Raw genomic sequence first — 25,019 nt, 5'->3', positions numbered from 1 at the left:
ACTCTAGCGGATAGGCGGTATTTATTCCCAATGGAAATCAAAAAAAGTATTCCTAATTTAAGTAACGATATTGCACAAAATGTATTTGCAAATATGCCTAGATAGTAGTATGTTTTGGTTGAACCTATAAGACCGCAATTGGAAGAACGAAAGAGCATACAATATACATATACTGACTAAAAATTGAGCTAGTGGCAAAAGTTTGCATAATTTCATACAATACAATACAATACATGTGCTCTGCTATGGAGGGAGGATACGAAGAGAAGGATTTGTTTAGTTTATGAATCTGGTGGCCAGGGACGAGATCAGGATGAGGGCGATGGACGCCACAATGTTGGCCCCCGAACCTTTGTCGTCCTTCTCGTGGATGACTATACGGTCCTGGATCTCGGGATAGACGTAGTGCCGTTGAGTGAGGTAAACGATTACGGAGACTATATCGTTGCGCTGCATGCGAATGCTAAGGGGGTCGCTCTGCTCGGTGAAGGTGTAACCGTCGCCGCCCTCGAGCAGGAACTGGGGCACGATCACGAAGTAGTTGGCACTCTCGTTGACCCTGCTGTACGAGGGCACGATGCAGTCGCCGCAGAGCGCCTGCGCGGAGACCAAGCGCTGACCCTCGGCGTTGTTGTAGTTGTACTCCACCTGCAGGCCCGACATCTGCAGGAACCCGCCATTCGAATCGAGCAACCTCACTCCAGCCGAGTGCTCCAGAGCCGCCAGCAAGGTCTTGCCCGTCACCCTCGTGACGAACAAATCGTTCTCGAAGGGTAGGACGGCAAGGAGATCGCTACCCGTGATATTTCCGTCCGCATCCTTCTCAATCGCAGCTCGAATACCTACAGAGAAATCACAGTTACATACAGTCGGACCGGTAATGGGTTTTGCACTTTGAAGTGATTGACCAACCTCCTCCCTGCATCAGGGCAATGGGTGCATCTGTCCAGTATTCGCCACCCTCCTCCTCCAAGACGCGCGCATAAACCATGGCATCGGTGATCAGATTGCCCAAGTTACACTCCCTCATCCGACAGACGTTGCCGCCCTCGAGATGCACCTTGGTGTAGCCCACAATAGAGTTCTCCATAGCGGTCACATTGGGTCGGTACACCTCCAGCAGGTCCAGCAACTCCTGTTCCTGGGCCACGGAGGCATTCAGTAGGATCGGTTCCCCGTCGAACTCAAGCAGATTTCCCTCAGCGTCGAACTGGGAATATATAGATTCAGTTATCGGTTATCATTAGCTACAGAGTGGTTTAGTTGTGGCACCCACCTGCACATGGATTTTGCCCAGATATTTTGTGTATGCATAGGCCTGGACCACTGGCACCTTCTTGCCGTTCTCCTGCACCACTGTCGTAGGATAGGGCCCACGCACGGCCTCCTGATCAGAGTCAGTGGGATCGGCCACGGGCTGGCTAGAGTCAAGGAAGGTGTGCGAGTGTCCGCCAATGACAATATCCACCTCCGGGCAGCTCTTTGCTATCTCCTGGTCCCTGAGGTAGCCCGAATGGCCCAAGGCAATGATGATCTTGATGCCGTCAGCTTTAAGCCTCGCTGCCTCAGCACTAAAGCGGAATGAAAGAGTCACTCCATCTTCTTTTCGGATATGCATAAATGTTAAGGGATGAACTCACTTGATGGCCACTATTTCATCTACGTACTCCACGTTGTTCTTGGCGGCCAGAATTTTGGTGTCTGGCGTGAGGTAGCCAATCACGCCGATCCTGGTTCCATTTGCTTCGAGGATGGTGGAGTTGGCCAACGACTTGGTGGCAGCCAAGTCTGGCTCGTTGGTCAGGTTGAGGTTGCAGGCCAGCACGGGGAACTCCACGTCATTCAGGAACGGGATTAGACCCTCGACATTTTTATCGAACTCGTGGTTTCCCAACGACTGCAAGGGAGGTGGGGATTTAGTCTTGTTCGGCAAACCGGCGGAGACCGCCAGCACTTACGATAGCATCGGGCTTGAGTTTGTTGAGGAAGGCGCTGGCAATCTCATCCTTGAAGATGGTGAACCAGGCTGTTCCCGTGTATGTGTCGCCGGCATTCAGGTAGAGGACGGCAGGTCCACCGTTCTCAGCCTCTTTGCGGTACATGCGAACTCTGTTTTTGGGGTAAGAGGAGAAGAGGGTGTTTGGTAGATTAGAAAATGTCCGAGGGCCAAATATTCAGCGTACGCACTCATAGGCCACTCGGGCGAATCCTCCGTAGCACTTGTCCGTATTGGCATCCTCCTGGGAGCATGTGCCGCTGTTCACGTTCGTCTGCTCGAACCGGGCGTGCATGTCATTGTTGTGCAGGATAATGATCTCCGTGGCCACATCGGCAATCTTTGGATCAATGGGGTTGGATCGGGCTGTCGGGGCCAGCACGGCCAGCAGCGAACAGGCGGCGATGAAGAAGGTCCGGGCAGATGGCATTTTCGCACTGGAATGGCAATGGTTATCCGTGTGATTAGACAGATATAACAATCAAGTGCCGTAAATCAAATACCAAATGATAACATTTGAAGGGTTATATCAAGCCCTTCCGCTCAGCTAACCATCTAATTTGAGATGTTATCACTGGCAGTACTTATTAGCAAATATTTATCAATCACGAGCCCCGCCAAAACCGCACTTCGAATCATTTAATAGTATGGTTTATGGCGTGCCCTAAATCTAATCGGCAGCTTATCAAGCTCTGCGTGTGCAAATACACGCGGAACGCCATTCACCCATCCGCTCCCATTCGATCGAACTTTTTTGGCTACTGCCATGGACAGCCACTCAATTAACTGGTTTCTTTCAAAGCTGTGAATGGTAATGGCGATGAATCGGAGCTGAAGTTGAGCTTGAAACGCTCTTTGGCTCTCTGTGCGGCTAATGGCTGGCTAATGATACTTCTGAAAGAAATCTGTTTCCGATAGCCGCTGCCTACTCAAACGAAACTCAAACCGAAACTGAGACGGAGACAGAGACAGAGACAGACACCAAGCGATTTGGCCGTGAATTTAGGTAGGGGCAGGCCGTTGAACGCTACTTACATGCACTCGTCACACGATCCACGGGCTAACTGACCCGAAATTGGCCCAAACAGCAGCACGGCACACAACCGTTATAACCGAGCGGAGTACTGAGAGCCGACAACCGACAACCAAAATTTACTGTTTCGCCGAGCGGGCGGAGTGGATAGATTGCGATAACGTTTCGGCCCTGGCTCTGACTCCTCTCTGCTCTGCTCTGCTCCGCTCTGTGGCTCTGGGAGCGTCATTATTTATTTGTTATTAACCTTTTTTTTGCATTATTATATTCTGGTTTTTGTTTGTTCAGGGGGCGGTGTCAGAGGAGCGCTTATCACCCCCGCTTCTTCAGTGTCTAATCAGATGAATTGGTGGTTGTGGTGCAGATAATCGAGGGGACAGCCTATACAGCGTATATTGCGCTGTATATCTGTATCTATACTGCTGAGTCAATGCCAATCGCAAAGTGGCAAGTGCTTGTCGCCAAATACCCAAAGCAATTGCCAAAACAGATCTTGATCTTCCCACGTTGGCACAAATGATCGCAAGCTTTTACGGGAATCACACAGAACCTTACAGTAATGCACATATAGTAGGATCCAGTAATAGAAATGGGTAATGACAATGGAAATGCGAGATAGAGAAAACCCCTTAATTAGCACTGAAACCGAATATTGTGATCGCACACAATGTGCTTTTCAAGAATTTGTTTTTGAAATAAAATCTAATTCATTGATAACAAAGCTGCTCCTTGTTCTGCTCTGATTTATGATGCATTTGGGCGGCATGGTAACCCAAAAATATTTGATAGATAAAGTTTGGAAAGATTTATGCGTCTGCTGGCAAAAATGTCTTTCAGTAGGAGGCCCAATGACGGGATTATAATTGTTTCGTTTTTTCGCCTGTGTGATGATCATTCAATTGGACGCGAGTTTGTGCTCTCACACACTCACGCTCACGATCACTCGATCTTACCTCAATTATCTGCTGCCACTTGCCGCGCGATCTTTCAAACTGTTCAATCAGATATGTATGTATAGGCCCACGGCTCGAGTCAATACTATACTTCCCACATCTGAGGCAGTCAGTCAACAGCTGGGCCAGTGGATGATGTATTATGTGGCTGGGCTCTGCTGAAGATGGCGGCAGCACTCGCACAGAGCTGGATGGGCCTAAATTACTTGGACGAATATATATGTAGGTAGGTACTCGCAGCACTTTGCTGGCCTTTTTGTCGTTTAAATATACCCCAAAAAGAAAAGAGAACTAAACAAAACCAATTGGGTTGGTTCGAAAATAAAACAAAAATGCTTAGTAAAGTTTAACACGTAATCGAGAGTGTCGGAAAAACAGAGCAGCGCAAGAAAAACAACATGAAATATTACACAATATCAAGTGAGAGATCATAAAGAGATAAAAGAATATATGAGGCTATTGTGGGTGACACAATACATGCCTGCATGTGGCTATAAACATATTGATTATCGGGTAAATTATATATTACATATATAGTGAGTCATCGACTAATTCAATAAAACAATAGATATATGTATGATAAACAATGTGATATGATTGGATAGATAATGAGATAGTACGGGTCCAAGAATATGTAGCAATTAGCACTAAACTATTGATTGATAGTTCCTATAGGCTATTATTTCTATATATTCTCTAAAGATATGATAGACAAAAAATACATTCAGAATGCTTCAATTTATGCCTCTAACAATTCAATTTCAGTTTGATTAAAAGCTTTGTCACGAATCAATCTAATACTCAATCTATTTCCCTTGCCATAGGGAGGAAATACAGGCTGAAAATAGGCAAGATTATGACAAGAAATAACGATTTGTTTGTTTGAAATATTTGCAGCAATTCGATTTATTGTCTTTGAATTTTGTATTCCGTTTATTTATTTACTAATTATACCCCCAATATAATGCCTATATGTATGTGTGGCTCATATAGCAGCAATAAAGCCAAAGTTTCGTTGGTTGGCAGAAGTAAACAAGATTTGATTGATATTTAATTGCCATGGCAACTGAAAAACCTGGGTGCTGCTACCCCTAATTTCTCTCAGTGCACACACATAGGTATAGGTGTGCACTTATCATTGCAATGGCAGGTCAAACTCACGAATCGTCGACATTCGGCGCAGTCCTCGGGGGCAACGAAAATCGAAGAGCTGAATGTGAAGCGTGCCAGCTGCAAATGCCCGAACCGACCAGCCATAACCGAGCGAGGAATACCCTACTATAATAAAATAATAAATGAAGAAAGTATTCATGCGATAAATAAAATATTTATGTACCCTGGGATTCCCCTGGAGATGGAATCACTTTATTGCTGCGAAGAGCTTTTGTCGAAAGATCTCTGTAACCGTCCTTGCCTCAAAGGAAGGAGACAGCCTGCAGTCTTTCTGGCCGAACCCAACCGAAGGGATCTGTTCGATTCGGGATGAACAGCCACGAGACAACAGCCAAACGGAAAGGGAAAGGGCAGGGCAAAGGGAAACGAAAGGAACAGGGAGGGGGACCGTGGCAGGGCAGCGTAGGGCAGGACATGGAATGGTGGTAGAAGTAGAGGAAGCGAGAGCCAGGCTGTTGCCACTGCGCTGCTGCGTCTGCTGTGGCGGCTGCAGCCAGAGAGCAGCAGCTTGCCAGGGGTTGTTGCAATATCCTGCTGCTGCTCCTGCTCCTGCCCCAGCCGCTGCTCCTGGCCTGTATCCTGTTGCCTTCCCGCTTCAGCTGCCGCAGCGGCAGCGGCAGCAGCAATTCAAACAGCTGCAACAATTTTTTTCTGCTGTTGTTGTTGGACTTTGCTTTTAATTTCTTTGGGTCGTCGTCACATCCCCTAATGCCACCGCGCCGCCCTGCCACTCCGCTATGCTATCTCTGGTTCCTGTGGCACTTGGGGTTGGAGTTGCCCCTTGCCAGTCGCCAGTCGCCAGTTGCCAGTTGGTTGCCGGGGTGCATTCGGATCGGAGCAGTTGTCAGTCGTTGCGATCGCCAGCTAAACGAAGGTTGTGCCGCGGACAGTCGAATCCCTTCCCAACCCATCCCAGATCGAAGCCAGAGTATCTATCTAATCCTCCGCCAGCCATGTCGGGCAAGCTGATCATGAAGCGCAAGCGTGCGGATCAGCACAGCAGAAGAGAGCACGAGCAGCTGCCGGAGGAGCGCCCACAACAACAGCAGCAGCAGCAGCAGCATCCACAACATCAGGAAGAGGTAGAAGAGCAAGGAGGACCGGAGAAGCGCCACCGACCCTTGACCCCACCTGCCGAGCAGCCAGCAGAGGGATCCGAGGAAGATTCCCCCAACAGAATTCTGCTCGAGGCCCTGCAGAAGATCATGGAGCTGCAGTCGGAGCTGGATGCCTTCGAGCAGGACCTGGACGAGCGCGATGGCTACCAAGCGGAGGTGGCTGACGAGGAGGAGGATGACCAGGAAGCAGAGAGCCTTGACGATGACAACCTGGACGCCGAGGTGTCTGCCCAGTTCGCACCACCCACTCCTGGCCAACGCAGCCAGGCCGAGGCGCTTGGTTTCGCCATGTGCGCCCGTGAGACTCTCCTCTTCCTGCAGAGCGAGGGCATCCCCACCGAGTCGCCGCTGTACCAGACTCTCCTCGGAAAGCTAGTAGGCCAGAGCGATGGCCTACTGCACGCCTAACCGAGAGAGCCGGGCCTCCGCCCCTCATTCTAGTCACTTTGCTGCGATCTCACTGCAAGTAAAACGAGAGGGAACCTAGGGGATGATCACTCCCGAGCTGCGGGGTGTTTCACCCTGGGATCCGCGTAATCCTAAGCTGTTTACTCTAGTCAATTATTGTGAAGCAATATAAAAATGAGCGAAAAACAACAAATAAACTATATTTATATAAATTATGATAGAAAAAGATAAAGAAAGGCTTTTTACTGATGGGGATGAATTTGAATCAATGGTAAGCATTAGATTTCCTGGAAAATTTTGCAGATTGGATAAGGGATTCTTTACAGCGACATCTACTGGGACCATCGAAACGAGTATCATAAATTTTTATGAATGGGTAAGGGTTACAGTTCCTTACATTACAAGTTCAGTAAGCAGGTATCTGCCACAGTAATATCCTTTTAATGACTAGTCCCTCGTTAAAAACAGCTACTCTTTCGCGCTCTTTAGAATCTCCCAAATGATCATAAATAATGTTAACACAAATTCGAATTTATTAATTTTCCATACATTTTAAATATATTTATTGATTTATTTATTATTTGTGTTATTTAATTTTACATATAATAATTAATGAGAATAACTCAATCTCAATCGCAATATATTATTTCTTTGAATTCTCTTTGTAAGTATATATATCTATATAGTGTATATATATTTATTGTTGTTGTTAGGGCGGGGGAAGTTTTTTATTCGATTATTATTATTGAAATTGTTTACCTTTATTTTTTAGTGTTTTTTTGTATAATTTGTAACAACAATAATTATTTGTAATAAATGGTTGCATTTCCTTTGTTTATTTGCTATTTCATTTATTACTGATATTGTTTTAAAAACTAGATTTTAATTGTTTTCAACAATTTAACGTTTCACATGGTTGTAAGTAAATGTTTCTTAAGTTTTTGGACAAGATATTCTTTTAATTTTAATTTTATTCGATTTGATTTGTTAAGTCATTGCATTAGAATAAGTTGAATTGGTTCGCTCGGATCTCCAAAGATAAATTAAACAAAGTATTAAATAATAACAATTATGGGTGTGTCAATTGGTGACCCCGATGCGATTCATTTCTGACCTGACCTGACCTGACCACTTTCCTACATACATTTGGCACACGCTTGTTCTTTCTACTTAAACACTATACAGAATCCTCATTAATGGTTTCAAAACCAGAACAAAAAACTCGAGCTTCGTAACTGTTTGGATTCTTGGTATTCAGAGTTATATTGAATTTAAGGGACGGCGGGCAAGGGCTATCCGTTTCATTGTCTTCAAGTCAGAACGATCATAATGGATAGGTTCCTCGCCGCTTGCCCTGTCCCGTGTCGCGGGTTAAGTACATACATAGTTTAATATTGTTATAATATCGTATTAGTTAGCTGTCGGTTTAACTTTAATTTCGCATATGTGTGTAAATTAATCGAGTATTCATTATGGTTTCGTTACATTATGATTTACGTTTGGCTTTAAGTATTCTTTTTACTCTGTTATTGTTGTCGTATCTTGGGTTTTAATAAAGTAATCATTTGCAGCATTGTCCGTATATGGACCTGGTATTCACAATCTCTGAATAACTTGCCTATTCGAATATTTTACGTGTATTCATGTGTTCCGTTAGTTATTTGTATTCGTTTTAGTATTCGATATATTTAATTTATGTTGAAATGTCGTGTATTGCATAACTTCGTTTAGGTATTTTATCGTTTGTTTCTTGTTGTTGTTTGCTTGTGTTTTGCCTCACCGTAAGCCTAGGCGATCTCAGTTAATAATGTAAATATTATAATTTGTATGTGTATATATATATATATTCTTTATCTTTATCTTGATCTTTATCCGTATCTTTATCATTATCGTTAGTTTTTGTCAAATATATATGCATATATAAATAAAATTATGATTTCAAATGTGCCCTCTGTAATTATTTCATATATTCATGTATTGTATATATGTATATATTAATATTTATTTAGTTATTTAATCTCATAGATTTTGTGTCGACCCGACCCGACCCGACCCCACCCGACCGGACCCTCAGCCCCAGCCAGGTCTGTCCCTATACATAGCTTTGTCTTGCTTCGTCAGTTGAATTTGCTTTGTCTGTTATACTATCCCAGCTTTGAGCTGGGCCGCGAACCTAATTATTGATTCAACTGCCGTATCGATTGTAGCTCTAAGTAATCTTTCCATTATCTTGAAGATGTCTTGTAAATATAGATAAAAAATCGGACAATATATATGTATATATATATATATGTATGTATGTATATGTGTGTGTGTGAGTGTATATCCATCTTTGACACAATTTTATCGTTTGTTGCCCACGCAAAAGTAAGTTTCAATCTGTAGATCCAGCCTCATCTTCATAGAACGTTAATCCTTGCACGCAAAAATATATATATATGTATAGTATATATAGATGTATGTATATGTTTTGTATGTTTCCATTTTGTAAATATTTCTCCCTCGTCATCCCTATATCATCTTATGCATTTAAGTGTACAAAGTATTTGTGATGTAGTTGTTGATGTTGATGTTGTTGTTGATGTAGTTGTTGTATTGTTGAAATCAGAAAAACTGCACTGGCAAGAACGGAAATGTACCAATATGTAGCGAAGAAGGATAAGCAGGTCTGTAAGAGAATGTTAATTGTATTTAGAGAGATGTTCTTGTTGTCGATCAATGCAAATAGATGATTGGATTTACCAATGATCATAGCTTTAGGCATATTCTAACAGGATATATCATTACGAATTAAACATTACAAATAATCTAAGAAAGCTAAAATCGCATCACATTGACGCATCTATTTGCATTGACTCGGTTTATTGTGTGCAAGGATGAAGGAGTTCGTTCTCTTTTGAATGGTTGCTTGGTGATGTTGTTCTGTTCTTTAAAATTTCTTTTCAATACCTTACTAATAGCATATCTGGCACTGTAGCGCTTGTAGCGGTGTTTCTGTTGTTATTTTTGCTGTCTAATGTGTGAGTTTTGCTGCTGTTGCCAACGTTTGGCATTGCTCTCGTATAGGCATTGGCATTGGCATTGGCATGGGTTGTGGTGGTATTGGCACTCTTTTGGCCAGGCATGGAATCCATTTGGTTGAGTGTACGAATATAGGCGGATATGGAGAACGAAACATCGTTGTTACTATTGCTCTGGTGAAAGTTGTTGCTGGTATTATTATTGTTGTTATTGCTGCTGATGCTGTTGCTGTTGCTGTTCGTGGTTTTATTACAAATAGTGCTGTTTTTATTTGGGTTGTGGTTGTTCATGTTGTTGTGGGCTGAAAGCTGCGGTGGGAATTTTGGTTGCGACTGATGAAGTTGCTGCTGATTTGGCTGAAAGCATAGATCTCTAGTCGACATCATGTCTAGTCTTAAAGTTTTTGCTCACCTTGGAGCTGCCACTGGCGTGGTAAAAGTAGTTGGGTGTGCTGTTTTTCGCATTTTGGCCCTCAGTTCCGTGGCCTGGCGTAAAGTTCTTGCTGTGGTTATGGCTGCTTGGGGTTGGGGCTTTCATCGTCAGATTGTGGTTTGCTGATGCTGGATTGGTGGCACTTGTTGCGCCGCTCACTCGACCTCCGCCGGCACTGCTATGGCCCAGTAAGTTTCACCTGTTAACATGGCTGCGATTGTGGTTGGAACTGAGGCCAGTGCTGCCAATTGCATTCGATTGTGAGCCACCGCCCCCAGAGCCATGACCTCCACCTCCTCCTCCGCCACCTCCCCCGCCTGCTATAAATGGAAGCCCAATTTAGCGTTTCTCCGAAATGGAAATTGCTAGGGCAGCTCACCTGTATAGCTTGGAGAATGCTGATAGTAGTCCCGCCGACCGTACTCCGGCTCATAATCTGTGTTATCGTAGTGACCACCACCACGCCCGCCGCCGCTATTGATGCTGCCCACGCCGCCCAGTATACTAGTGGGCGGCCCGTGGCCGTGTGAGCCATATGAGTAGTTGTCGTACGACTGATGTGGATCATAGCCAATGCCATCGTCATAGCCTCTTCTGTAAGAAATGCAACAGGTTAAATAACGATCCACTAAATCTGTGGTAGAAAGGCACTGTGACCCACCCATATGTCTCATCCATGGCCGTTCTGGCCTTTTCCAGTATGGACATCACCTTTTGCTTGGGGGCGAGCACATTTTTGCTGAACGACGACTGCTGTGAGCCCCTAAAATAGAATGCAAAACGATTAAAAAGTGAACATCTATTTTCTATGATATAATAATACCTGTAATTATGGTGCGGTGTGTTTTTGGGACCGCCAGGGTTGTTAGTGGGACCTCCGGAACCTCCGCTCATCAGATTGTTGCCACTGGGCATGTGGGGACCCTTTTTGTAGCCGCTCTTGGTGTTGTCATTGTCATTGAGGCTGGTGCTGTCCATTAGCTCCCGCAGCTGCTCCTGGCGTATGATGTCGTTGCTGTCGGGTATCAGATACTTCCTCAGCTCGGCCATGGCATAGGCGATCCGTGCATATGCCTCTGCTGGCGGGGCTATCGTTGATATCTCCACGTGCAGGTCACTGTTGAGGTGCGCATATTTGGGGTCCTTAGAGTTGCGCAGTTCCTCCTCCTTGACGCGATCCCGCATGGAATTACGGCCCAGCACTGTCATCTTGCAGAGCGTCTCCTCCTGCAGGCGGCGCAGCGAGTTGCCCTTGGGTCCCAGAAGCTTGCCAACAAAATTGAACTTTGGATGCTCTCTGATTGGCACTAGGACGCGCTGTGATATGCGAAGGGGCTTCTCCCGGTAGATGTCCGCGTACTTCTGCTCCCGCGACGGTATGCGCCCGGTTGTCTGGACTTTTTCAATCTCTGTGAGGGACGGACGCAATGCACAATGTTAGTTGGACAATCAATCTGGTAGTGGGAGGCGGAGTTCAAGACCACTTACCGCCATCCAAAAGCTTCTCGCCAATGGGAAACTTTCGGTCCATGCGATTCCTTTCGGCCATGCAGTCGCGTATGTACTCATTGGCCTTCTCGTTTATCTGAACACTTCCATTGCCATCGCCTCCATGATGGTCGTGGGCGGAACTGTCACCGTTGTGGGCACCGGGCCCACCGCCACCAGTACTTTTGCGCGGCTTGCCACTGTACTCGTTGTCGTCATCATTGTACGGGGAGAAGTCGCCATTACCGTCGTACTTTTCGGTCATGATGCCCGTGTTCGAAGCTTTGGTGAAATTTGGCTGCGAGCAAGCGAGCGGTGGAAAACAATGCAGGGAAGCTTGGCTATCTGAAACAATCAAAATCAATTAAGCGGGGACCACATGATGAGGCGGGCGAACAACCCTCGGGCAAAAAGCACACAGAAATCACTTTTTATGAACGCATTCATTTTGACTTGCAACCCATAAACACACAGAGCCACACGCACACACACACAGTAACGTATACTCTCATACACTTACACACCCAGAGGCAAGCTCTGGGGGCAAAAACAACCACCGTGCGAATTTCAACGCCAAATCAAATTGTTGCCCAAAGCCCACACTGCCAATTTGCTTTTGTAAACAGAACCGGTAAAAATTGTATCGTATTTTATTGTAAGTGCGTACATAATAAGTTTCTATATCTTTTTCAGTGTTCAGCGCCTTGTTTGGTCTAGATATTGCACTGCCAATCCGCAGTCTCTCCCCTGCTGCACTTTCACTTTTCAGTGGGACGCAGTTTTTCACCTATTTTTTTTCTGTATTCGTATTCCTGCAATTTGCATCAAACAATTTAAGCTGCTTCGGCCAAGAGAATGGCAGCACGATTTTGGCTATAATTCGCTGCAGTACACACATTTACGATAGCCTTAATCAATGACGTTTATTACCACTGTTTATTAGCGTTCTAGTTAATTAATTAAATTTAAAATTTGTTGCGAAAAAACTGCAATTGAATTGGCGGCAGTGTGACCACGGATTTATCGCTAAAATATACCGTCCGACCCTCAGAAATATACCAAAATATACCGTCTCATTGTCAACATATACCGTAAATATACTGACGAATTGAAGTTCAATTATGCAAATTCTTCGTATTTTATATTCCGTCGAATATTACTAGCTAAAAAGATCTCTCAGCCGTGCCCACATAATTTTATCCCATTAATGAATCAATTTTCTCCTTGACTGGCTTATTTTAAACACTTGCTTTAATTGGATTTCTATATACCTTTAAAAATGAAATTTAATAGATTAATGAAATTGATCAAATATACCATAAATATACCGTAAATAATATTTTTGGTGGGCAGACGGCATATTTTTTCGCTGAATTCGCGGTCACATAGACAACATTTATTTTATAGACAACAAAAACCAATTCAACTAAAACTTAAGGGTGCCGGCTACTCCCAGGATATGAGTCACCTGCCAGTCAATCCTTTACACTGATTGCCCAAACATGTCCGATGCTAAGAGCCCCAACTCGTGCGTGGAAACACCCACAGCACCAGAATGGCTGTCGAAGTTGGAAAACCGTCGCGAACTCTTGAAGCGTTCAAAGCTGGGCCATGAGTCGGGGGCCGGAGCACCCTGCACCGAGTGCAAAGACAAATGTCCGGGCCTGGATCTCCACTTCTGGCGAAAGGTTTGCCGCAACTGCAAGTGTCGTAAGAATCAACACATGTGTACGGATGATGACGCCACCGGGTGGGCACAGTTCGAGATTCTTGGCCAGATAAGGGCGAAGCCAGCTTGTATGTGGTTCATCGCAAACAAAGCGAATAACTCATTATAAAAGATACTTCCATTTAGATATAAAAATCAAGGCCCTTGCCAGCCAGCCGGTGCAACTGGAGTGGGTTCCCCCGAATGCGGCTCCCGATGTGGTGACGGATTACATGGAGAAACTGGGTCCTGCCCAGATACCCGTGGCTGGCAGCGATGCGGCCCACCGGCGGAAGCAGCAATTGGAGTTCCAGGTCCCTCCGCACGATCTGGATGCAGCTCTTTGCGATGGTCTGTCTGAAACAGAAGCCCGCCAGCTGCAGCAGTATGTGCAGAAGCTGCGCGAGCAATGCGTGGGCCAGGGAATTGTTGTGCGCGTTGGCAGCCGCTTGACCCATGGCTATGTTGAGCATGTGACACCCCCAATCCAATCGGAAGCGGCCAACAAGACCTGGCAGTACCTGGGCCTCTCGCCCGTAGCTGATGCCACGCTGACAGAGCTTCTGTCCAATCCGAAGGTGACCGATGCGTTGTCCAGCCAGGCGAATGCCCAGCCTAAGCTGCTTGTGGCCTTCTCGGAGCCATTGACCGACTCTATAACTCAGTTTGAGGAAAACGGTGCCCTCCACGCAAACACCAAGGAGAAGCTGCTGGGAATCAGCAAGCCGGCACTGCAAAGTCTCGTGACCCATGGCGTCATCTATGACAAAGTGCTGGGCATGCTCCAGGTAAGAATACGCTTGGGACTTGATTTTGATGAACTTCTTCAAATGAAATTCCCTTTTAGGAGAAGAACCTGAACATCTCAAGGGATCCCAAGCTGGGCCCCATCGCCGAGTTTCGCAAGGAGTACGTGAACAATCCACAATTTAGGGCTGAGATCAACACCATCTGTCCCCCACCCATGACAGCGGTAACACCTCTCAAATCCTCGTCAGCTACTCCCTTCAACTCCCCGCTGCCGCTCAAGATGCCGGTGCAGGCCAGATTCGGTGCCCAAATGCGACAGGACACGCCCATGCGACGCGTCAAGTTCGGCGGCGTCTCGACCATTGTCTACGACTGCGGTCTGCCGGCCAACATCGACTATGAGCGCGATCCAGTCTTTGCCCAGATAATACAAGCGGAGCCCCTAAAACAGGCGCTGCTAGAGGCGCGGGCCGGACGTCCTCCTCCGCCCGTAATCATTGCCAGTTCGCCAGCTGCCGTGGAGAGCCTTAGCCAGCTGCGTGGATTGTCGCCCACAACCAAGGGGCAGCTGCAGCAAGTCGGAGTAGACAGGAATATGCTCCATTCGGCGGTGGCCAATGGTCCGTACTATGACCGTCTCTTCCGCACCCTTCAGGACAAGGGAATTGAACACGACAAGTGCCAGTTGCTGCAGCCCATCAAGCAGGTGCACGACTGGCTGCTGAACGACGAGCAGCTCCTCGACGACATTGACAAGGTGTTCGCTGACATGGCGAATGCCAGTCGAGACATTGCCTATGCTAAGCCCTACGGGGAGTTGCCCACTTCGCAGAGCAGCGATTCCGGCTTCCACTCGAAGCCCTCGACCCCAGGCTATGGCAGCGATGATCTTACCCCCGGCCAGGGAAAATTCACCACCATTCCAGGCATCGAAGACATGAACATGTATCCCAATTGTGTGGGCATGCCGGAGCAGTTCCAGCAGCTGCGTCTGCAGGGCACCGAGCCATCAGCGAGAGGTGAGATTATTCAGAGGGCACACCCCCATTCCAATCTAATGCTACTATTCATGCTTTCCTAGAGCCCGTGCCCACCATCAACTGCGGCGATTGCAGTCAGCCTATTGGCTGCGGCGAGGTGGCCGTCAAGGCAGAACGTGCCGGCAAGGAGATTGCCTGGCATCCCGGCTGCTTTAAGTGTCACACCTGCCGCGAGCTGCTGGCCGACTTGGTCTACTTCTTCCACCAGGGACAGGTGTACTGTGGCCGTGACCTAGCCATCAAGCTGAAGATTCCACGCTGCAAGGCCTGCGACGAGCTGATCTTCACCAAGGAGTACACGGCCGCCGAGGGCGCCACGTACCACATAAAGCACTTCTGCTGCTACCAGTGCGACGAGCCGCTGGCCGGTCAGCAGTACATTCCCGACGAGAAGTCCAACATGCCGCTGTGTCTGCAGTGTTACGACAAGTTCTTTGCCGTCAATTGCAGGCAGTGTCAGCTGCCCATCGGTCCGGCGGACCAGGGTGTGGCCTGGGGCGACATCCACTGGCATGGCCAGTGCTTTGTCTGCGCTGGTGTCCAATGTTCGAAGTCGCTGATCGGTGGCCGATTCTGTGTCAAGCAGGACTTGCCCTTTTGCAGTCCCACCTGTGTACGCAGCCGGATTCCATGAAAAATTTCACACAGACTCCGAACGGAACCACTTAACAGTATTTCAATGTGACTGCACAAAGTATGAAAGCATAATGTAGCCCCAATACGAACATTCAACTGATTGCAACAGACTCAAAAGTGCCTAGAATAGATTTGAATGCAACGGTATTTACAACTCCAAACACTTTTGCCGTGCCAATAGACCAAATAGAGTATGTATACACCTTTAGTATATATATATATATACAAGAGATATTTACACATTGGGAAGTATCATGTAAACAGGAAACCAATTTTTATAACGCACACGAATTTTGAATAAAGCCTTTTAAAATTAGAAACTGCCCTTCTATCGAATATCGAAGGATTCAAATCCGATCATCAGGATATCGGTAATCGCATAATTCCTATCGATCGCAAGGAATAAAAGCTCATTTGGGGTATTCTTGAGTTTTGTTACGTATTTTGCTGGTAGTTTTTATTGGTAATTGCATTTCTCGTGTTTTTATTATTTAATCGTAATAATTCCACTTTTGTTGATCTTTCTGTGTATTTGTATGTGTATATGCATGATGTATAAAGTTTTTTCCAGAGTAGTTCATGCATTGCACAAAGCGAAACAAGAGAGGAATCACATTCACATATCGTATCTGCCAAATTACAATTGAGAGATAAGTGTTTTTATACGGTTCATATACATATATGCATACATATATATGTGTGTGTTTATTTCAAGGATACTTTCATAGATTAGTTGCTTTCATTTTGTTCAGTTCATTCATTGTATTGCTAAATATGGGTTTTCATGGGGAGCGTACTATCCATTTGCCTTCTCTCACAGAAACACCAAGAACGGAGCTCGCCAGTAGCTGCCATTTAGCGGTGGCAAATTAAGTGCTTTTGCCACCCATCACTAGGAAGTTTTGTTCGAGTTTTATGGGTTCTTTTCTGTCTGACGGTGGGGGTAGGGAAGGGCGGATGTGGGCTGGGTTTGGATTTGGGTTTGGGTTCGGTTTCGTTTGGGGTTGAATTCAGCATGATTTCTATCGATTTCTAGTTTTCTATACTCTTCAGTTAGTTATTTTTGATCTTAAATTAACACTAAGTTGCTTTTGCTTTGCTTTGTTTCGTTTTGTTATTCTTTTGTTTAATATGTATTAATTACATTGATAATTAGTTTATTTATAATTTCTGTTCGTAAACATTTTACATGATAGGATTCTTGCGTGTGTTTATTTATGTGAGTGTGTGTGTGTGTGTGTGTTTTGTCTGTCTGTATAATTTTACGTGAGTTCTTTTCCGTATTTTGCTACAACAAAAACTATGCCTTACAATAATACTTTAGTTACAAGTTTATTTATTCATTTCATCTTGCTTGCTCTTCTCGCTTTTCATAAATTTCCTCTACGCTCTTCATGCGTCTTTCTCTTCTCTACTACTACATTTCTCGCTTGCATAACTAAAAACAATCAACAAAAGGAGTTAAGTTCAAATAAATTTGTTTTGCAACTAATAATTATGTATATGTATAATCTAAATACGTATATTTAGGGCGTTGGGTGTGGTGGGGAGTGGAGTTGGGGGATGGGATTGGGTAGAAAAGGAGGCAAACGTCAACTAAAATTAAGCCTTACACATTATGCGGGGGGTGCGGGAGTGTGTGTGTGTGTGTGTGGATGTGGTGGATACGGGTGAAGGAAGGAATAAAAACACTAATTACAAAGCGATATGGCAACACTTTTCGTGTGTCTGCCGGTGTCACCACACACACATGGCGTGCCCAAACCTCTCGCGCGATTGTTTTTCTTGCATGTTTTTCCATTTTTTTGTTTTTGTTTTAAATAACTAAAAAAAAACTGTATAACCTTAAACCAGGCGTCTCTCTGTCCCGCTCCCGTATGTCCGTCCGTCGGTCGGTCCGTCCGGTACGGTCTGGTCTGCTCTGTTGCACACATCTTAAAGCTATACACAAAAAGTTAAGTTGAATTGTATAAAGATTTCCTTCTTCTGTATTGATTTTTGTATCCGGCAGAGGAACGCCGCTCACGCCCCCATCCCACTGGTTGACCCAGCGGGATGGATGCCAGGCGTGTTGGCATCGGCAGCAGGATCAGGTCGTGAAAGTTCCCCTTAGACGGACGAAGTCCTAGAATCGAATCCGTCTGCACTCCCACTCCCACTTCCAGGCGGAGCTGAGCCGAAGGGAGTGCCCTGAGCTGGGAGACAACATACCACCACATCCACATCCACGTCCACGTTGCTCTTCTGTCGGTTGTCAACAATTCGTGTAGACGCCTTGTGTGTAGTACAGCTCCGTGATGCGCTCCGGCAGGGTGCTGTACAGGTTGGTGATCAGATCGAGCGGCAGTCGGGACCACGCCTCCTTGATGCGGAATATCAAGTCGTCCTTGCGCGAGAACTTCCGGCCGCCGTCGAACACCTCTCGGATGAGCCAGCCCCAGATGTTCTCCATAATGTTGAGGTCGTGCGCAATGGACGGCCACTTCTGGGTCTTGAGACCCTTGGTATTGAGCAGGTCCTGGGCCGTGGGCAGTGCATGCGACATCCAGTTGTGGTCCTGCAGCACAAACTCTGTGCTACCACCTAGTTTGCTGATGATATTCGGTCGCTCGCGCATAACGGCCTCGATGCATGACTCAGGACGCAGTTTGGCTGACGACACCTCCAGATGGAGGGCCCCACCCACACAGATCATCAGGTAGATGTAGACAGAGTTGCCGCGCGGCCGCTGCGACAGAGTGCGCTCGTAGTTCCGCAAGTCGTGAAAGTAGTAGGAGAAGCCGTCGGGTCCGTCCAGGTTAAAGCGCCGCTCGTCGTGGAAGACCACCCGTCGCCAGTGCTCCTCGCTCCACACGATGTACGTGTTGGCGAAGTTGAGGCGTTCCGTCTGGTTGTACTGCGAGAGGGCGGGCTCTGTTTTCAGCTTCTTGGCGCAGTTAGTTGAGCTGGAAGAAGAGGCTGACGAGGAGCTCGACGACGCCGACGAGGAAGAGGAGGAGGAGCTCGATGACGAGGACGAGGTGTTGGCATTGCCGGCGGCCGACGCTCGCAGGAGCGCGTTGGCAGCGGCCGCAATGTTACTGCTGTTTGGTCCGCCCACTGCCGTGACCCTTTGGATGATGGTGGGTGATACACTGGAGCCGTTCGACTGCTGTGTGGGCGCATGACTGGAAGCTGTTCCTCCTGTACTGGAGCTGGCCGCTGAGAAGTTGGAGTTCTGGTTCAGAGCATGCACGGGCAGATGGGTCTGTGGCGGTTGCTGACTTTTCAGCGGCACGTGCGGATTGCTGTGGCTCATCTGTGTCTGTGGCTGCAGCTGGAGCTGCTGCTGGGGCTGCGTCTGCTGGTAGTACGGATGGTGGTAGCTGATGTGCTGCTGGTGCTGGTGGATTGTGGGCTGCTTCAACTGCAGCTGCTTTAGCTGTGTCTGCGACTGTGCCAACAGCTGCTGCTGGTGCTGATGTTGGTGATGCTGGACCGTGGTTGCGCTCGGCATCTGCTGTATTCCCGGATGCTTCAGATAGTAATGCAGAGCCATCAGGTTATTGGCACTGGTCTGCGCTGTGCTGGTGGGGACTGGAACAACTGTGGGATTGCCGAGGCCACCACCGCCGGCCACTAGCTGCACTGTGGTGGTGTTCGCTCCTCCTGGCTGCTGGCCGTGTACGGCAGCTGCCGCTGCCGCCGCTGCTCCAATCGCCCCCGCGCTGGCGGCCAGCTGGGCGGCTGACTTCGGGTCATAGATGAACTTGTTGAAGTTCTGCAGATCGTCCGGACTGAGCACGATCGTTTTCATTTGGAATCTGTTTTGCGATGAGGATAACGATTCAATTCGTTTGAATTTCACTTTAATTTCGATTTAGTTGCTCATGGATTGGATTTGTTTTGTTCCTAGTGTCTTCTTGGTGCTATCCAGCACTGGTTTTACGCCCCCACGCGTACTGGCGATGTGGCAACGCTGGGCAAATGCAGTTCACGGGGGATCGAAGTCGGGGGGTCTGGTCTTCTCACAGTTTTTGGAGCTTCGATTACGCACGCACAAACGCTCACGCACTTTCCGCTGGCTGGGGCCTGGCTTGATTTCCAAATGCGTTGTGTTCGTTCGAGTTTTTGGTTTTTCGGTTTTCGGTTTTCGGCTTTGGGCAGCAACCTGTCCCGTCTCCGATCTCACTGCTAGCAGCTACCTCTCTCTCTCGCTCTTTTTCTTTCCGTATGTGTGTTATCAAAGGGCTGGCCCGATCAACTGTGCACACTCTCTGGGGCTGCTTGCTGTCTTCTTCTGATTGCAAAACTCTCTGCTCGTAAAAAGATGTCGGTTTACTTTCCCACCGTCAACCGGGCACGTACAATGCTTCGTCTCTCTTTCCACTCGTGCGTGTGTGTGTAAGTGAGCTGTATGGGTATGGGTATGTGTGCGAGCACTTCCAATATGTTATCCTCTTTTGTTGAAGTGGTTTTTCTTGTCGTTGCCTGCCTGCCTGCCTGCCTGGCCTGGCTGCTGCTGCTGCTGCAGTTGCTCGGTTGTGCTGTGCAAATGTTTCCTTGTTTCTTTATTCTGCGTGCTCTGCTGCTCGCTTCGTGCTGCCGCTGCTGCTGGTTGCTGGCTTCTCTTAGTTATTCCGTTGTCGTCGACGTTACCTGGAATAAAGTAAAGCAGGTATGTGAAAAAGAGTCTTGTTTCACACTTTGCATTGTGTGTGCTTATATATGCAGTATACATACTGTGCATGTGTAGTATGTCTGTGTGTGTGTCTGTACTTGCACATCCACACAGATGCAGCCCAAAACATGTATTCAATAATTTTTTGGCTGGTGAAATCAACAAACCAAAATTTTCTGAACAGATGTTCAAAATGCTCAGATTTCAGGTCGGGTCGGCCCTCTCCTCTCTTCCCTAGCAGAAAGTAAATAAAAGGTCTTCCTCCGGCCTATCCGTCTGTCTGTCTGTCTATCTGCCCGTCCTTTTCTCGCCGCCTGCCTGTCGTCGGTCCCTTTTGTGTATTCTCTTTCAGCACGAAATGAGAGCACACACACACACACCTACACGCAAGTGCAGTTTTCGACTTGCAATTTTAGTATTTTGGAAATTTTAAACAGTTGCAATATTTGCAACTCCGTTTCGTTCCGTCCGCCCATCTCTCTCTCTCTCTCTCTCTCTACTTAGCTTCTCTGTTTACCTTTTGTTTTTTTTTTGTTCATTCTTCTTTTCGTTTTTGTTGTGTCTGCTCCTTGTCAGTGTGGTGTGGTCCCATTTCTTGCGAAAATCGAAACAAGTGGTTGGAGGGTCAAAAGTACAGCACAAGAGAGAGCGCACACACACAGCGGGAGAGAGAGAGAGAGAGAGAGAGAGAGCGAGAGCTAAAGAGAGAATGCAAGAGAGCAGGTGTTGCAGAGCTGCACTGAAATTACTGTAATCCTACAGTCCCGGGTTCCAAAAATATATATTCCTGGATTTGTTTTCGATTGGAATGCCAAATATAAGTTTTTCTATTATTTCCATTTGTTGTTGTTTTTTTTTCAGAGGGCGCCGCGATAACGTTGCGGCCACATCCCCGGATTATTTAGTACGTGTGTGTATGTATTTGCCTTTATCATCTGACTCGAAATGCGACTGCGACGACGACTATGACTATGGGGGGCGATGACGACAACGTTTCGCTGGCCACGCGCACGCACATGCTCCACCTTGTATTCCCCCTCCCCCCGGGTTAAGGGCGGCGGCACCTAACTAACTAATCGCCTAATAAATTTCATTTCAATAAAATAGTTTACCCTCGTCCACTCTCGCTCTCGCCATCCCCCTTCCACTTCCACGTGCCCTCTCGCTCTTTCTATTTCCATCTGGGAAATTGTGAATTTAATACGCATGTTTCTTGCCAGAGCAGTCCTACTGCAATTTCTCCAGTTATAATGAAATTAAAACTAAAGTCTGCTCTCGACGGGGATGAAAATCCTGTTTTTCGATTAAAGCAAGGGAAGAAAGCTGGCGCTGGTGCTGGCGCTGGCGCTGCCGCCTCAGCGGCTGCCGCAGGGCATTGTATCCGTTTCACTTCATCTACGTCGCTCGCTCTGTGCGTGTGTGTGTTTGGGGTTGCTCTGCGGATGTCAACTGAAGGACTTGGACTGCTGCAAAGTCGGTCGTGTATCGCTGTAGTCCCTCAGCTGTGGCACCGGAGTAGGTGCAGCTGGGGCCAAAGTCTCACCAGGGTCTGACCGGTCAGCGGGTCGAAAGTTCAATGTGGGAAGACGAGAAGGCTGGGCAACTTTTTTGAAATTTAAAAGTGACTTTTGCCAAATTGGCCCGAATTCATAGCCATCTTTCGTGTTTACACACAGCTTTTGATGAAATAATTTTACAATATTGAACACACTAGAGAGAACTAAAAGTTATTCCCTCAATCGGGTGGGCACTGTATGTACCAATTTGGAGGAATGTATTATTTTCAAACACAAATGCCCTTGGCAGTTCTAGTCACATTGAAAAACAGTTCATTGACTCCTTTTAGGGGGAATCGAATCTCTATAAACGATTGGTTCCACGCAAACCCCAGATCCCTTACCGATCAATATGTCAATCAGTTGCTGGCGCAAATGTCTGTAGAGATTTCCACTTAACGTTTGAGCTGAAAGCGACTTAGATCCACAGTTATTGCTGCAGCTTTCTACGGATAAACAGCTGGCCCACAATCGATATCATTCTCCGCCGCTCATTTTCCATGTCGATTAAATTCCGCACTGCATTCTTCTGCGCAATTATAAGAAGTTTGAGATATATACGGAGCACTGATTGATAGTTTAGCGAGTGCTCACAAGTTCCAAGCACACACTCACACACACACACACACTCGTGATAAGATACCGCAGAAGGCAGCAAGCAAAAGCTCAAATGGCACGAGAACCTTTGTTTTGTTTGAACTTTGGCCTTGTGTTCGTAAATGAACGCCAAAAACTGGTTGTACTTGGGTGAAACTACATATTTCACTGCCGTCGCAGTAGCAGTCGCTGATGCTGGTATCAAGAAATTTGTAGGAGAGCAGAGCCCTTGGAATCGCTGTAGGCATACAAGTTTTGGTTTGAAAATGTCTCTCCTTACAAAAGGTAGTACAATTTTGAGTCGTCGTTTGCAACGAAGGGAGGCACGTTTTTAGATTCATGAGAGTGAGACGTCAGAGAATCGGTACAAGCTGTTTACCAATTTTTAAGATCTTTCAGGCTCATTTTTTCTGCAAGAAATTGTACTGGAATTCCCTTCTTGTTGTGTGGATGGATAGTCGAAACGAGCAAAGACAACGTACAATCTAATCAATGCTGCAAAATATGCCCTTGACAAATTTCTTAATTAAGTTGGACATCTGTAAAACAATGACTAATCAGGTTTTAAGCAATTGACTCATGTTCGAGGAACTGTTTCAGCGTTATTTGCCGTGACGTTAGCACATTTTCATCCAAAAGTGATTCACATTCGATATTTAAGTTAAGTTTACGAGGAATATCCGGTACCACATGGAGTCACATTTTATAGAGCTTTCACTAGGTTCCATTTACACAGGTATCCCTTCAAGAACGGTGCTTTCAGCCCGTTTTAATTGGCTGCACTATTTTCACGAACCGGACTGTATTTGTATGTATATGTATTGGTGTTGCTGGGCAAGCCCTATGACCAAAGGAAAATGTATCGTGAAATATTTCACGGACCACGCTTTGCGGGTGGGGATCGAATACGGTTGTCGCTGCACTCTCTGCAGTCCCCACATGCACTTTACCCTCTCCCTTTTCCATGGCTATACCCTTTCACGTTGTCACGTCTCGCGTTGCACTCGCCAGTTTCCCGTTACGTTGCATTCAAGGAGCCAGCAGAGCAGCTCTCACACACAGAGCAAGAGCCGAAGAGAGAGAGAGAGAGAAAGAGATGCATATGGGATATGGAATGGAGAGATGCATGAACATGTGTAAATATCCAAAAATATAAAACGAACCCAACGACCGAACGAAACGCTCGACGTAATAAAATCCCTTGCGCTCTGCGGACAACGACGCTGGCTGCTCAGCCGCTGCGCAGCCACATGCTTTTTTATATTTATAAATTGAGCCAGCCCTTATGTGTTCGCTCTGCTCGCTCACGGCTATTTACAACAACAGCAGCAGCAACAACAACCAGTCGAACCAAACGTATACATACATACAATATTGTCTCTATGTCCGAACATGCGTGCGTGTGTTTGTGCGCGTCGTGTTTTTGTGATGCCATCGCGATATTGAAAGTACATGTGTACATACAAATGAACACACACATATATTTATATGAATATACGTGTGTACATATGTATGTATGTACTTATATATCAACGTACGTTGAACGAGAATCGAATCGCGTTGAAAACTGCTTGTGTTTGCGAACAACGGGACGATCTGATACGAAGTGCTTCTTTTTTTCAGTTAATTCTTTATATGTACATACGTATATATGCATCATTTACGTTTTTTTTCACGAAAAAAATATGGCTGCACAATAAAAAGCGTTGCTTACGCTGCTTTCCTCACAATTTTTCACTTTATAATACATTTATTCTTTTTCTCAATTTTGTTTCTTGCTCTTTGGCTGTTTTTTATAAAAATTATTGCTGACTGGCTGATTGGATATCGTTTATTCCGTTTACGTTGCGTTTGTTGGTTTGCTTTTGGGTTTGAGTGCGTGATTACGCCATTTTCTTTACTGCTGCTCCCTCTGCACGCCCATTCCACATTTACCTTTTCGCTTGAAATTTGTTTTTTTTTTTGTCGATTTCCACACGCGTACACTGTCTGGAACGGGTAATATATCTAATTTTTTCAATCAATTTTCAGACGACTTAGCCATACTTTTAATGATTTTTTAAATGCAATTTTCAACTTTTATGTTTTCACCAGTGTGGCCGCGGCGAGCCCCTCAGAAATATACCACAATATACGTCGCAGTATCAAGATATACCAAAATATACTCACGAATTTTGTATTCACATTCAATCATATTCCTCGATTTTGATATTCGGTTGAGTATCACTAACTAGCTAGGGTTTTCAGCTCAGAACTCATAATTTTATTCGATTGAGGAATAAATTTCCTACAAGACTACATAAATTCGGTTACCCATTTTGATTGCTTTGTCTCTAAAATTAGTTCTAAACACAAGAGGTAAGCAACGATATCCAGAAAATTAAACTGTTTTATGTAGAAAATAAACGATAACAACAGATTTGTTACATAGCAACTACATTTGTATGTAA

General features: G+C 46.1%; 5 protein-coding genes across 6 annotated transcripts; 2 read left to right on the top strand and 3 right to left on the bottom strand.

Moving 5' to 3' along the window:
* Nucleotides 1-2: 2 nt before the first annotated feature.
* veil lies at nucleotides 3-4,084 on the bottom strand. 2 transcript variants are annotated; one of them, XM_015183954.2, is made up of 7 exons: nucleotides 3,983-4,084; nucleotides 2,188-2,433; nucleotides 1,959-2,109; nucleotides 1,641-1,897; nucleotides 1,277-1,571; nucleotides 913-1,210; nucleotides 3-842 (listed from the first exon to the last, which is right to left on the bottom strand). In XM_015183954.2, the coding sequence occupies exons 2-7, from the start codon at nucleotides 2,424-2,426 to the stop codon at nucleotides 277-279; spliced, it is 1,806 nt and encodes a 601-aa protein (XP_015039440.2). In that variant the 5' UTR covers nucleotides 2,427-2,433; nucleotides 3,983-4,084; the 3' UTR covers nucleotides 3-276. The 2 variants fall into 2 exon arrangements, with proteins under 2 accessions (XP_015039440.2, XP_001360573.3); XM_001360536.4 differs by lacking the exon at nucleotides 3,983-4,084 and adding an exon at nucleotides 3,032-3,148.
* Nucleotides 4,085-5,559: 1,475 nt separating this feature from the next.
* Nucleotides 5,560-6,902, top strand: insb (insensible). The gene has a single exon (XM_001360535.4). The coding sequence runs from the start codon at nucleotides 5,893-5,895 to the stop codon at nucleotides 6,679-6,681; it is 789 nt and encodes a 262-aa protein (XP_001360572.3). The 5' UTR covers nucleotides 5,560-5,892; the 3' UTR covers nucleotides 6,682-6,902.
* A 2,245-nt stretch (nucleotides 6,903-9,147) lies between these two features.
* qkr54B (quaking related 54B) lies at nucleotides 9,148-12,662 on the bottom strand. The gene is given in 8 exon segments (XM_033377513.1): nucleotides 9,148-9,349; nucleotides 9,631-10,058; nucleotides 10,114-10,454; nucleotides 10,514-10,728; nucleotides 10,796-10,897; nucleotides 10,958-11,543; nucleotides 11,623-11,967; nucleotides 12,553-12,662. Coding segments are annotated over 7 exon segments (2,001 nt in total). The 5' UTR covers nucleotides 11,888-11,967; nucleotides 12,553-12,662; the 3' UTR covers nucleotides 9,148-9,285.
* A 293-nt stretch (nucleotides 12,663-12,955) lies between these two features.
* On the top strand, nucleotides 12,956-16,072 carry Tes (testin LIM domain protein). Its single transcript, XM_001360533.4, has 4 exons — nucleotides 12,956-13,419; nucleotides 13,478-14,118; nucleotides 14,178-15,099; nucleotides 15,162-16,072. Exons 1-4 carry the CDS (start codon nucleotides 13,125-13,127, stop codon nucleotides 15,752-15,754), a joined length of 2,451 nt encoding a protein of 816 aa, XP_001360570.3. The 5' UTR covers nucleotides 12,956-13,124; the 3' UTR covers nucleotides 15,755-16,072.
* A 113-nt stretch (nucleotides 16,073-16,185) lies between these two features.
* LOC4803928 (protein MTL1) lies at nucleotides 16,186-24,690 on the bottom strand. The gene is made up of 3 exons (XM_001360532.4): nucleotides 24,616-24,690; nucleotides 24,505-24,558; nucleotides 16,186-20,394 (listed from the first exon to the last, which is right to left on the bottom strand). The coding sequence occupies exon 3, from the start codon at nucleotides 19,550-19,552 to the stop codon at nucleotides 18,011-18,013; it is 1,542 nt and encodes a 513-aa protein (XP_001360569.2). The 5' UTR covers nucleotides 19,553-20,394; nucleotides 24,505-24,558; nucleotides 24,616-24,690; the 3' UTR covers nucleotides 16,186-18,010.
* Between the last annotated feature and the right edge of the window lie 329 nt (nucleotides 24,691-25,019).

The sequence above is a fragment of the Drosophila pseudoobscura genome, chromosome 3 (assembly GCF_009870125.1).
Source record: "Drosophila pseudoobscura strain MV-25-SWS-2005 chromosome 3, UCI_Dpse_MV25, whole genome shotgun sequence".
Classification (NCBI taxonomy): Eukaryota; Metazoa; Arthropoda; class Insecta; order Diptera; family Drosophilidae; genus Drosophila; species Drosophila pseudoobscura.
This window is presented reverse-complemented; position numbering and strand designations above follow the sequence as displayed.

What these genes read in the sequence shown, in the direction of transcription:
- Tes (XM_001360533.4), top strand. Translation starts at nt 13,125, where the DNA reads ATGTCCGATGCTAAGAGCCCCAACTCGTGCGTGGAAACACCCACAGCA. An exon ending in GATAAGGGCGAAGCCAGCTT is followed by an intron (nt 13,420 to 13,477) that starts GTATGTGGTTCA and finishes ACTTCCATTTAG; the next exon opens with ATATAAAAATCAAGGCCCTT. An exon ending in CACCGAGCCATCAGCGAGAG is followed by an intron (nt 15,100 to 15,161) that starts GTGAGATTATTC and finishes ATGCTTTCCTAG; the next exon opens with AGCCCGTGCCCACCATCAAC.
- insb (XM_001360535.4), top strand. Translation starts at nt 5,893, where the DNA reads ATGCTATCTCTGGTTCCTGTGGCACTTGGGGTTGGAGTTGCCCCTTGC.
- LOC4803928 (XM_001360532.4), bottom strand. Translation starts at nt 19,552, where the DNA reads ATGAAAACGATCGTGCTCAGTCCGGACGATCTGCAGAACTTCAACAAG.
- veil (XM_015183954.2), bottom strand. Translation starts at nt 2,426, where the DNA reads ATGCCATCTGCCCGGACCTTCTTCATCGCCGCCTGTTCGCTGCTGGCC. An exon ending in TTCGCCCGAGTGGCCTATGA is followed by an intron (nt 2,110 to 2,187) that starts GTGCGTACGCTG and finishes CCCCAAAAACAG; the next exon opens with AGTTCGCATGTACCGCAAAG. An exon ending in AACTCAAGCCCGATGCTATC is followed by an intron (nt 1,898 to 1,958) that starts GTAAGTGCTGGC and finishes CCTCCCTTGCAG; the next exon opens with TCGTTGGGAAACCACGAGTT.